Raw genomic sequence first — 13,032 nt, forward strand, 5'->3', positions numbered from 1 at the left:
AGCTTCTCCCTCTCCAGAGCACACCTGACCTACATCATTCAATCAAGCCTCATCACCTGCCACTGTATATAAGCACTGGTCTCCCCACCAGTTTTCGTTGAATGGGTTGGGTTGTCTCTCGGACCTGTCTCCCCCGGGCCCGCTCATCGGCACAAAGACTGGAGGACTCTCTTTCTTCTTTCTAAACACCTGCTTGTCATTTAGCTGTAAGCTGGGCCTGACTCAACAATACAGAACATTAAAACTGACTCAATAAAACTTCTATAACAGAGTCATCATCACAGAGATATTACAATAACACATCTTCCTTGAGAAAAAAAACACATGTTGGATCATTGTTGTTGTGGAAGCAGTATGAGATTAAAAAAAACTGCTAATCACAAAATGTACCCAAGTATTTATAGCAAAGCATCAACTCAGTGCCAGCACCTTTGATGGTGGTAAGTACAGGAAGCAGAGAAGACTTCCTAAAGATGATTATCATGTCTTCCGTTTTTGACACATTTAATTGGATGAAGGACTCGTCACACCAGGATACAAGTCATCGACCACAAGCCCATGATTTGCAAATCTGACAATGCGTCTGTTTGGTTGCTGTGACAGTTGTTAGTGTGTAAGATGTAGAGCAGCGGAGAGAGACAGAGAGACAGCAGCTTTGAGGAGAACCAGCGGACGAGTGCAGCTGATTGGAAAAAGAGCTGTTTACCCTCTCACACTGGCACCCATCAGTCCAGCAGTCCTGTATAGAGCCCTGTCCACTGCCGTTGGGTATCTGACCATTACCGCTAGCTTTTGCCTGCAGCCAAGTTTAAACCCAAAAGATTTGTGTTGGGTCCTGTGGGACCCGCGGGATCCCAGTTCCAATTCAGTGTCCAGTGTCCAGCCAACCAATCCAGTTTTAAAAATGAATTGAATGAATGTTGTCTTTTACATCACCTGATTCACTGTCTAACTCTCTGCTCTACTGTCCAATGAAGTAATGACCTGCCCTACTCTGCGTCTGATTGGCTAGTACTTGTTGCCTTCACTGGTTGGGTTGGTTAGGTTTAAATATGAAGAGATCAATCAGTGGAAGAGTAGGACGAGTCATGCCTTCGCCATCCTAGGGAAAAATATCAGTGAAGTAGATTCAGGACATGACAGAAAATATGTCATGCTTACTTGCAGACGACTTGGATGAGATGTAGATGTGCACAATTCACGTGGATGACTTATTTTGAGTAAAAATGGCGAATTTCTTCAAGAGGTGACAAGTTTGCATCCCTGTCTGTTGCTGAGTAGATAACATAAAGATGCTACACTGCTGTTCAGCAAAGGTTTTTTTTAACTCATCAGCCAATATTCTCAATTAAATCATGCCAGAGCGATCTTTCTACTGCCTTTATCATTATACCAGTCATATATTTCATATCATTCCAGACTTTCTTTGAATTTTTATTTCCAAGCTAAGCTTCATTTTCATCTCTGTACCTGAGTTTAATTTCTGACCTGTTCTCCTCTGAGTAACTTCAGTAACATTACTCTCATTAAAGTGATTTTTCCTTTTACAAATCAGACCCTTTGGAGCTGTAAAGAGGCCCGTGGTTTGATGTTAGGGAAAATCTTGACAACCTTAGCGGGAATAGCATTGTCTCTTAAGACTCATAGCTGCACATTTCGTTCATTAACTCATCAACATTGTCTGAATATTATGTGAACACCGACCACCAGTCTTCTACAGCATCCTACAACATCATATGGTTTGGCGATCTGAATGATGATAGATGGTGTTAGACAGATGGTTCATCGAATAACCTGCCGAGTATCTTTTGAAAGTGTCTGCCCTTTTCCAAACAGTTCCAAGGATGACTTCAAACTATCTGGCACGTCAAGTAAATTCCAATGTAGATTTGTGTACTTGTTTGGGAATGTTAGTGACTCCAGGCAAACTTCATGTATATCACCAAAAGCAAGTAATACAAAATATCTGAACCAGCTCATAAACAACATTTAGGATGCAAACACACAGCATCTAACCCACTGCGGGCGAGACAACAAAACAAACAGTAAACAGATGATGTCTGAGACCTGAAAGAGTTCTGCTGTAATTCTTCATCGTGGATACGTACTACAACACATAACGAGGTGAACAAAGAAAGTAAGACACATTGTCATAGGCTGTTTTTAAGCTTGTCAAGTCTTTGATTGATTTTTTTTCCTTAAGGCCACCATCACCCATACACTATAATGGATATTGTAGTAGACGCATAACTTTTCATGCTGATGAATTGCCTTTCAGAAAAATGAGCCACACTTGACACGCACACACATTCTTCTTTACAAGGTCATCCTCCCGCAAGCCTGACGTGTTCATTAAAACAGCAAGAGAATTCAAGATTATCAATAGCAACCAGACATCTCCGATCTAATTCATAATAAAGGAGATAAAAATGGGCCATTCTTATTAAGATCGCCCTGTATTCTATCTTCTTTTTTTCAAGACTATTTTCTCTTTCATGGGAACGGTAGTCTCTAATTTCTCCTGGGAGCCACAAGCTGCTGCTATCTCAGCTGTGTTTACTAATCTTCCCTCGACACCAGTTTCTCAGGCCCACAAAGTTAATACTGGTCCAATGTAAATAGCCTTATCTCATAAACTCTTGTTATCCCCCCACCTTGGCTGCCTCATGTGATACATGGCTAGAAGTCAAGGTGGGAGATTAAGTCAGAGAGAAGGGGGGAAAAAAGAGAAAACAAATTTCCTGTACCAGCATCTGCAGTAAGGTTAACCACCTGAAGTAACACACTGAAAATGTCATGGTGTAACTAACGAAGGAACACTGCTGTCACTATAAGATGGCACCAATCAGATGAAGAACATGAGTTATACACTGTGTCTAGTGCGGGGCTGAAGGATGAGCAGATAATGAATTAAGATGAATTTGTCTCCTGATTCTCAGAGCTGATCGATCAAGAGTTGATTCTCGGAGCTTCTCATGCCATCTTGTCATGTGCAGATTACAGTAGCTGCCTCCACCTGTGCTAGTCTGTTCCACTGAAGGCTCACTTTAAATGCCATGGCAGTAGGTTTTAATTAAACCCAAAGGGAAAAGTATTAATTATCCCATTGCCTGCCGTGAATTGGTTGGTGACTGCAGGCAGGCAGACTCACTTGAATGCTGATGATGTGGAGGTGAGCGAGGTGGGGTTTAGGATAAATTTGGGATTTATCAAGTTCAGAACTCTATTTAGATAGATGCCTGCGGACAGGAAATTATTCTAATCCTAGAAATAAAAATCACAAGCACGCAGCTTTTAAAAATGGCACCATTTATCCGTGCAGGAAGGGATGACCAGAGACTACTCCAGTCAAGATTTTCCAAAAGGATGGAGTACTCCCCCGAGGCCTGCAATGATTTTATTTTTAAATGATCTGCAGGATCTAATTGTATCCTATCTTGTCATCTTTACATATGTTCCTCTTGGCTAATCTGTCTTTATATCTGCCACATTAACTGCCTCTTCTGCTCTGAAATGATGTCAAACCTTTCTTCCAAGCTCATAATAATGTTGCTGCCATTTAACTTGCAAGTTATTTCTCTCCCTCTCATGTACAGCGAACAATGAAATGCATGTTTTTGTCATGGGTTGGTCAAATTCTCATTACCATATGATAGACTGATTGGTTATACTCAAGGGGGTCTGTTCCTTAATCATACTGCACAATTCCACAGTAGAAGTACTTCAGCAAAGAGCCAACTGCTGCCACTGATATTTCTGCTGAGAAGCTGAAACAGCACTCTTCTCTTTGTCAGATCCCTGTAGGTATTTGTTAATGCAGAGATGGAGGAGCACCTTATAAACTATGCATGCCATCTCCCTCTGGCAGCCACCAGTGGAGAGGATGATGGCAGGAAAATGCTGGTTTCCATTAGTCCTGTGAGGCTGGTTAACATAAAATTATCCTTGGGGTTAGCAGGAAGCAGACAAAACTGGGGTGAGTGCTTCATTAAAGCTGATGCATAATGGACACTGGACATTTATAAAGGCTGTTTAGCACACTTTTCTGATTTGTCTGCCACATTGGTACAAGTAAAAGTCAATTTTCAGACTTTAAGACAATTAAAAAAGAAACAGGGGCACAAAACATCTGGTGGCATGTCTCAAAAATAGCTTCTGGCCTTATATCTCATGAACGGTTACTTGCTCTGTTTCAGTGTAAGATTTACACAAAACTGCAGAACAGAAGTGTAGGAGAGGCAGACCACTCACCCTGCAGGAGGTCGGAGTTGGCATAAGGTGAACTGTGTGTCCGAAACAGCAGCCAATCAAAGTCATCCTCCTCCCCCTGGGTGAAGTCACACAGATTGGGGTCTGAATCCTCTTCGAACGTGCAGCCTGCTGCTGAAAGATGAAAACAACTGCCATCATTGAAAGAAACATTTATGGTTTTACAGCTCATTTTTAAAGAGGTGATCTACCTCACGTTATGACATATTAAAGAAGGAAAAGACACTCTACTAGGGCTGCATGTTCAGCATTGATTAATCGATCAATTCATTTTTGATTCTTCTCATTTTGTCTGAACAAAACCAAAAGATATTCATAAATAAAACAGCAAATATTCCCATTTGAGAGGCTGGAAACAGAGAATAGTGGAATTTATGGAGTGATAAAAATGAATCAACTACAGCCACACTCAACATTTCTTAAATATAACAGAGCCTTTGTGGTGATTTTAGTGTACCAAAACTTTATGTGGCTTTACTTCTTATTTCCTGTGAAAGAAAATCATACAACCAAGTTTTTTTCATTACGCACTAAATGGGCAATTGTGCCGATCTTAGCAGCCAGCCACAACGAAATGAGCACTGTACCAAACCAACCACCTCTTTACCCTTTCAGACCAAAGTAATAACCTGTGTTAACTATTGATGCGAACATAAAGCCAAGCAGGCTTTACAGCCCTCTACAAACAGGGTTTTATAAAGATCAGATGCTGCTCGGCTGCATGAGGGTTACTGCAATATTGTAATATTATTAATTAATACAGATTAATTCAGTAAACCTGCAGCAGGCACCAGTGGTAACTTGTGGCCCTCTAGGACAAATATTCCACTTTTAAGATGAATGAGTTTCAGGTGAACAGATTGTCTGCAGCAAACGCTGAATCTCCAATACAAAAATAGAAGTGCAAACTCATCACAATCAGCACATAGGAACTATAAAAGGTGTATGGCTTTTAAAAGTGTCAGCAATTACCAGGTATTAATATTACCTGTATCCAACAGCCTGATTTCAGTGGTCAAAAGCAGCCTGAAGGCAAGTTTACAACCATCCCTGGTGACACACAGGGGTTTGTGTGTTTAAACTGTACTAAATAAAATGTGTTGATGTGCACGGATTCTGTCAAACAAACAACAAATCAAGCAATGAGCTATAATTACTTCAGACTCGCACAAAAGAACACAAATCCTGGCAAAAGCAATAACTGGCCCCTGCACCTGAGGAGAATTACCCCTCCCATAAAGCATTCACAAACAAGACTACATATCCCGAAACCCATTCACAAAGGCATACAAATAGTAATAACATTTGGGGAAAGCAGGCACCCTGGGGATTGTAGTGATTATCATAATACCTCACAACCTGCTATTCCATGTGCCAAAAAGCTAATTTTTTCAAATTATATTTAATAGCTATGGCTTTAATGGCCCTTGGGTCCTGAATAATGCGTTTCATTCGTTGCTCTCTGCATCTGTTGCCATATTTCACATTAGTCCATCAGTGTGAGAATTACAGTCTAACAGTGGGCAGTTTGAGCAGCCCAGTCATAAGACCACGGCCTGTGTCAGTGATAATTGGAGCCGGATAGCACGAAATGCGACATGCTAATGATAGGAATAACCATGAGCAGGTCCTGAAGGTGACCCCTGCGGTGTGCAGCTTTATCACTGCACATTCTTTTCTCTAATCTGCCATTAAACAAATGGTCTCAATATGACAGGCTGTGAACAAAAATGCAGTCAGCCTTGCTGTGGTGTGGATTCATTATTCTCTCCTTTACTACCGATGCATGAGATAGCCACAGCTTCCAGTCATTAACAGGTTATTGCGACTGTAGGACTGGTCTGGCATGGTACAGGCAAAATAATATGGAGGACAAAAGAAAGATGGTGATGGAGCTGAGTACTGCCAAAACTCTATCTGGGTTGTTTGGCGGCAATACCAAAATATATTGGTCCAAAGTGCAAAATATAAACACGTCTTTCTCTAAAACCCATTTTTAATTTTTTTTTATTTTATGTAACAAATATGCCACAGTTTTCAATGTATTGCTGTTTAAAGCTGTCCTTTAAAAAGCTTCTATGAAAATAAATAGCTAAAATAGTGATTCAAATTTTCCCATTTCCTGATTTAGATGAAAAAATGTATAAAGAAAAGACCAGCATAAAGCCAACTTTAGTACTCTACACAGTACTCTATAAATACAAACACATACTGGCTGATACTCAGAAAGTATCAACACAGCTCTCCTTTTTGCCAGTTTTTCTTCAAGCTCCGCAGAGCTTATTTTAATTGCACTGTGCTGCATCAAGCCATGAATACATGCATTTCAACTGCAGGGGATAACTGCACTGACCCGTCCCATAGTGCTGCTGCTTGGTACCAGGGCGGACTGAGACCAAAGAGTCATAGTTTCCTTCCCCAAACCAAGCTGTGTCTTGTGTTGAACTTATTAGCTCAATGTGGTTGAGCTGACCACTAGAGAGAACACTCTCATTGCTTTGAAGCTTGGAACTGAATCTGTGTAGTTTGGAGCTTCCCTTATTTTCCTTCTTATCTATCACTTTCCTATATTGGAGCTGTGTGTAGCTCCTGTTGATGCAAACTGAACATGTCCTGCTGCTGTTGCTTCATATTAGTTTTCCACCACTAAACCAGAATCAGAGGCTTTTATTCTGAAGCAGCTGTAGAAAAGGCAATATATTTCCCACAGCGGTGTCTGAACTTCATTAGCTGTGCTACTGTTCAATAGCTAGAATTACTGACTGACAGTTATATGCCTCCACCAACCAGTCAAGGTGCACTTACATGTCTGTCCAGACACATGCAGTATAATATACATAGTCAAGAAGGAATTAAACAAAAGGTATTAAAGCTGGCATGTTAGTATTGGGAAATGTTGGCTGCACTTTCTCTGCCATTCTTTAGTATCATATCTACCTGGCCTTGTGGAAGAGTGTGCATATGTATGCAGGTAAACAGGCAGCTTGGTGACCTATTACAGGCCTGCCACAGTTACTGATATTTGATTGCTGTTGGGATGTTAATTGAATTCCAACAAATATAATGAAAAATGTTTTTAAAATACCTTTCCAACCGTGATATAAGTGTATTTTTTTGGTGAAATGAAAGTCGCTTCTATATTGAAATGCTTGATTCCAGAAAAAAGTTTCCAGTGAGAAACATGCTGCCATTTAGAGAATATTTTTACAGAGGAGTACAGAGGACTGAGCTTCATCACATGGTGCAACGACAATCACCTGTAGCTCAGTATCAACAACAGCAATGAGCCTGTGGTCAACTATTGTATACCATACTGTTGGTCTATTGTGCACATGTTCACACTACTGCATGTTCGTCTGTGCCGTTGCTCTTCCTGAGGTTTCTTCCCTTTTGCACATTGGTAGGAGTTGTTCCACATCTGAGTCAAGGGTATAAGGATAGAGGATGTTTTCTGCTGTACAGATTGTTAAATAATCCCTCCCAATCATCACTTAGGACCCACTAGAAGTTTGCTGCCATGTCTATAGCCCCCAGCCATCATCATTTCATCATTTTATCCTATGAGATATTTGTGTGAAATTTTGTCATAATTAGCGTATGAATTCCTGAGATATGGCTAACAAAACCATGTTTGTGAAGTTAGCAGTAAGCAGCATGAGATAACAAAGAGGTAAAGACAAGTTGCTACCCTTTGGTTTAAGATGTTACAGTTGGCCCAAGGTGTTGAACTTTCTCCATATGGTGTATTCACCGCAGCATGTTGATGGTGCCCATGCCCACAGCCAACCTATTGCATCACTCTTGCACCTCCAGTGATTATACGATAACACTGGAGCATAGCATCTACCACCATGTAAGCTCAGCCCATTGGGTGATAGTCGCTGCCAACCAGCAGGGGAGGGAGTGTGGGTTTCTCCCTCTAGGTTTGATTTATTGTCCCTTGCTGGGATGTTACTGCACAGATCTGGTGCTGAGGCCAGGGGTTAATTGTCCCGCACTGGGGTCTATTTCTAATAGAACAGCCAGAGATATGGGACCTGACACATCCAAACGCTGGCACTATATTATTCCCTGCTGCTTCGGTAAATGAAGCCTGCAGACTCCTCCCTACAAAAGTCTCATCATCCAGAAGAAGGAAGCAAGATGCGAGGCCAGCGCTGCCCGGGAATGTCATATCCTCACAACGGGCCGGGGGGAGATCCAGCTCATCTATCATGACAAACACACTCCCTCCTCACCTCCTACTGGAGGACCAATGGGTGTGTGGGGTGTCAGTGGCCATTTTTTACCTGAATAATTACAGCATAATTTAGTGCAACGACCAGCGCAAAGTCAGACACTGCCAAGAGTTTGTGGCTAAGGTTAAAACATGTTTCACAGTTCAGTCTGTTGCTCACGCTGATGTTAGCTGATATAAATCAAACTACATTTTACACATAGCTTTGTAGAGTTCCTTTGATAGTAATCTTTATTTTATTATGGACATAGTTACACAATTTCCAGGGAACAAATAAATGCAAATCATAGGGCCCTATCATTAAAATGTTTGTGAGGCTGCTGAGGCTTTCTGTTTTCATCCCAGTCTGTCACAATGTACTGTGAATGTATGAGGCAGGCCCACGGAGAGAACATTCAGTGTCAGGAGCAAAATGGGAGAACAGAATAATCAGGTCTTCACAAACAACCCATGAACATGAACATGAACACCTCAGCAGGGCCAAATCAGCGTGTTGTGGTGCCCTGCATGCAGTCCAGGACTGCAGCCCTGTTAGGAGAAACGCCTAAGATGGAGAAGGAGCATGATGAGAAGTGCCTGAAGATGATGATGGATGGTGATCATAGACTCGTGCAAAAGAGATCTTCGCCACTTTGCTTTAACACTAATCGCAGCATTTAAGGTGAGGAGCGCCAACACAGATCGCTCTGTCAAGAAATTAATGCAGAACCTCTCAGACTTTCCAGCAAAACCAAAATAACTTCAGATTTACACAGTGGAAGTGATGAGCCACGCTCTGTCAGAGGACGGATGCAGTAGCTCCTCTTTGATTTCATAAGGACATAAAAGAAGGTGGCAACTTGTTTACCAGACACCAATTTGCCACCACAGGCATGTAGATATGTAAAAATGTTCCTCAGTTTAATATGTGTGGTTCATCAAGGTTGTGAGTCTCTCTCTGCTCATATCAGCTGTTAGTGTCACACGCAGCCCTTCGTGTTAGATTTGGTATCTCTTCCTCTGTTTACTTGTATAATCCCCTGCCTTGCTATCTAATTAGAGTGTCAGCTATGCCAAGTGAATAAAGTCAAAGTCTCTGCTTATCCCCTTTATTTGCATATGTTTTAAGCATAAGGATATTGGCCTAAGCTTATTTAAGGTGCTATTACTCTGACAACTTTCCACTTGAATAAATCAAACACAATAAAATAGGGAGGATGAAATTAAAGAAAGTGGCTGAGTGCCCACCAAACGGTATCAACAACTGGTGAAACCTTAAATGATACAGCCACAGTGAAGATCACCAAGTCCAATCTCAAACTGTGAACTTTTTCTTTTCTAATATTTCAAAGAAAAAGAATGATCTGTCATTACATACAGCAAGCAATCATTTGATCTGAAACACTGCAGTTAATCTTTTCACTGGCTTCGAAAAGATTCAGTACAGTGAGTGAGGAGAATAAAACAGCCAACACCACAGGGTAGTACTTGTACAGCTTGTAAATTAGCAATACTTATTTGGGTGCCAAATTGTCATTTAAGCCACTAACAGAGATCGTAAAAACCTGTGTGTGAGAATACTGTTGTAAATTAGCACAAGTGATATAATTAGAAGAGGGTACCGTGTCTAGAAACTCTAGGCCCCTTGACAACAGCTCCATAGGACCATAAAAGAAACAAAATCCTCTAGACTGTGGTGTAGTACAAGAATATAGATTATATGCAACCTGGGGTCAGCAACATGAATGAAATCAACTATAGCCCTGTTTCCAAAAAAGGCTGGGACAGTGTGTAAAACATCAATAAAACAGAATGTGCTAATTGAAACCAGTACAAAGACAATATATGGCTTACCTCATCTGCTTCATTGATTTTTACAATTTTTTGCTTATTCTGGATTTGATGCAGGAACGCGTTTCAAACAAGTTGGGACAGAAGCAACTAAAGACTGGGAAAGTTGTGCTCCAAAAACACCTGTTTGGAACATTCCACAGGTAAACAGGTTCATTGGTAACAGGTGAGAGTATCATGATTGGGTATGAAAGGGGCATCCTGGAAAGGCTCAGTCGTTCACAAGCAAGGATGGAGCGAGGTTCACCACTTTGTGAACATGTGATTGGATAAAGGAAATTAGTAAATGGCCTCAGGAACACTTTGTAACACAGTTTAATTGCAAATGATTGTATTCTGTTTCTATTTACATTTTACACAGCATCCCAACTTTTTCTGTAACCGGGGCAATACAAGCCGAGATATTACAGCTAAACCTTCCATGATAAAGTTGGTGTAGCAAAATCCCTGATGGTGAACACACTTTTATAGTCTAACACTGTACATCATCATATAACCCGAGCCTACATGCAGTATTAAATAAAAGCAGTAAACATGAAGGAATATATGTGCCATAATCTTGGTGTCCAGATTGACTATTGTCAGCAGAGTCCTTCATGGTACCTTCAGATAAAGCAGCGCAATCAGTAAAGCACTTATATTTAGTCTAAATGGGACAATCAATGATTGCACTGATGTTTCTGCACATAAAGGTGTCGGCCTATAAAGGATCTCTCTCGCTGTTTTGATTTGTTCGCTTCCAGTGGGTCTTCTACATTATATTTCAAGGACAAGTATGACAGTGGTATCAATCTCTCACTGAACTCTCAGCTAAGAAGTGAATAAAGGTATTTCTGAAAATGTCAAACTATTTAGTTGACGCAGTACAACTCTGTGATGAATTCGAAAGATCTTAGTTCGGAAATAACTGCAATTATCCGTTATCTTATTTTCCTTGAAATTCCGAGGCTGCCAGACAGTATTTGCCATTGTACAAGAGAGGTTCACATCTAGTCTCGGTGGAAAATTAAGAGAAAAAAAAGTCTGACAAAGTGCTGGAGCAAGAGTGATGAACACACACAGCTCTGTACTCATGAGGCCTTGGAAATAAAATCTTCCACTTCTTGCTGTCTGCCACTGATATTCTGAGGACGACCGAAAAAGCAGCCAATTTCCAGACATAGACCAAAACACTCTAAAACCCAGCCTTCTCGTTTTGTACAAAAACTGTAAACGCTGACATGTGTGCTCCGAGAAACCATTCACAACCTTTGCTTTAATGTCAACTCCAGCCTCTGCCCTTAATTATCTGGCAGTCAGGATGGGTAATGAACACCAGGAGCTGTGAAGTCACCTGGGAAATGCAGCGTGATGATGAAGCACAGAGGCTTGTCATATCACCATCAACAAACACAGGGACCAAACCATGCTGGGAAGACAGCCCGTACCTGAGAGCTCTCCCACTCTGCACGGAGAGCCTAATCTGAGTCTGGGGTGACTGAGTGCCTGGCTGCTGGGGATCCAGGTGGGAACGGGTGAGTAATACTGGAAGCAGTTAGAGGGAGGAGTGCGGCTGATTTGCATTGCAGTGAGTGTGGCCCGATGCATCAGCAGGAGACAGGTATATTTATTCTCTACAGAGGCTCTCCTCCCCAGCACTCCCCTGGCTGCCTCTGAAAGCCATCCATCCCCACACCTGAATACGCAATGAAATCATCTCTCTGCCTCCCCGGGCATTAATAACTCAACCCTGGTGGCTGGATGGGCCCGGTCACACAGAGACGGCCAGGAAACAGATTGAGAAAAGAAAGGGCTGGAGATGGTGAACTGGGACAGTAGAGGCGCTGAGCTTCAGGCTAAACTGAACTCAAATACGCTGGGACAGAGCATCCGGAGGGGGAGGTGGAGAAAATAAGGGACTGAGCAAAAATTACTGGGGTGGGGAGGGAGCGCTGAACCTAATAATTAGGCCTGGGCGACAAAGTGATCTGCATGGGGGATAAAATTTATGTTGATAATGATGACAAGCTTCACTCCATATGGATAGATTAAACAGCCAATCACACAGCAGAAATAAACACAACAACCGCCGGTCAGTAAGCAGTTTTTGGCCCATTTTCTGAACGTGGAAAAGAGGAAAAATAATGAGTGGAACAAAAGCGACTTTGGCCTCTGCTCTGTGTCGCTGCCCGTTTGTTGGAGGGCAGGGCTGGGCTCCTCAGTCGCAGACAGCGGACCTTAGGATACATTTTACTGGAGTCAACGACCACAATGCTCATTATCCATAAGTGAACATGACGCAAGGGCGATCGCTCTTGGGACAGACTGGGCCTCTTCCACTGGTGAGTAACGTTAGATGTGTGCATTTTCAGAAACAAATGGATGCGGCCAGCTGGCTGCCGGTGAACAATCACAGCTTTGACGAGTGATTTAACATCACATTCGCATAAAGTTTTTGGACTCAAGTTAAAAGAATCCAAATCAATGCAGCAGAACCAGAGAAACTGTCTTTTTTTTATCCCACTTCAAACCTGGTGGCTACATTACATTACCCACAATGCAATTCGGCTCCCTTCTGCAAAAAGGAAAAAAAAAAACCTTTTTTGACACTCCTCCCCTCCTCTGATGATTTTCATACTGTAATTCAAATGAAGTGAACATTTCACTTTTCATCTTCTGAGGGTGAACAATGACACAAAGGCTTCCTACAGCTGTAT

General features: G+C 41.8%; 1 protein-coding gene across 4 annotated transcripts in view; it reads right to left on the minus strand.

The window, feature by feature from the left end:
• ptprub (protein tyrosine phosphatase receptor type Ub) overlaps positions 1-13,032 on the minus strand; it is a 156,250-nt gene that overhangs the window by 105,850 nt on the left and 37,368 nt on the right. For all 4 annotated transcript variants that reach the window (XM_070965723.1, XM_070965722.1, XM_070965721.1 and 1 more), the window contains exon 2: positions 4,252-4,383. In XM_070965723.1, the coding sequence (XP_070821824.1) occupies positions 4,252-4,383 (132 nt within the window). The remainder of the gene's footprint in view (positions 1-4,251; positions 4,384-13,032) is intronic.

Source organism: Chaetodon trifascialis, chromosome 7 (genome assembly GCF_039877785.1).
Source record: "Chaetodon trifascialis isolate fChaTrf1 chromosome 7, fChaTrf1.hap1, whole genome shotgun sequence".
In the NCBI taxonomy this organism is placed as follows: Eukaryota; Metazoa; Chordata; class Actinopteri; order Chaetodontiformes; family Chaetodontidae; genus Chaetodon; species Chaetodon trifascialis.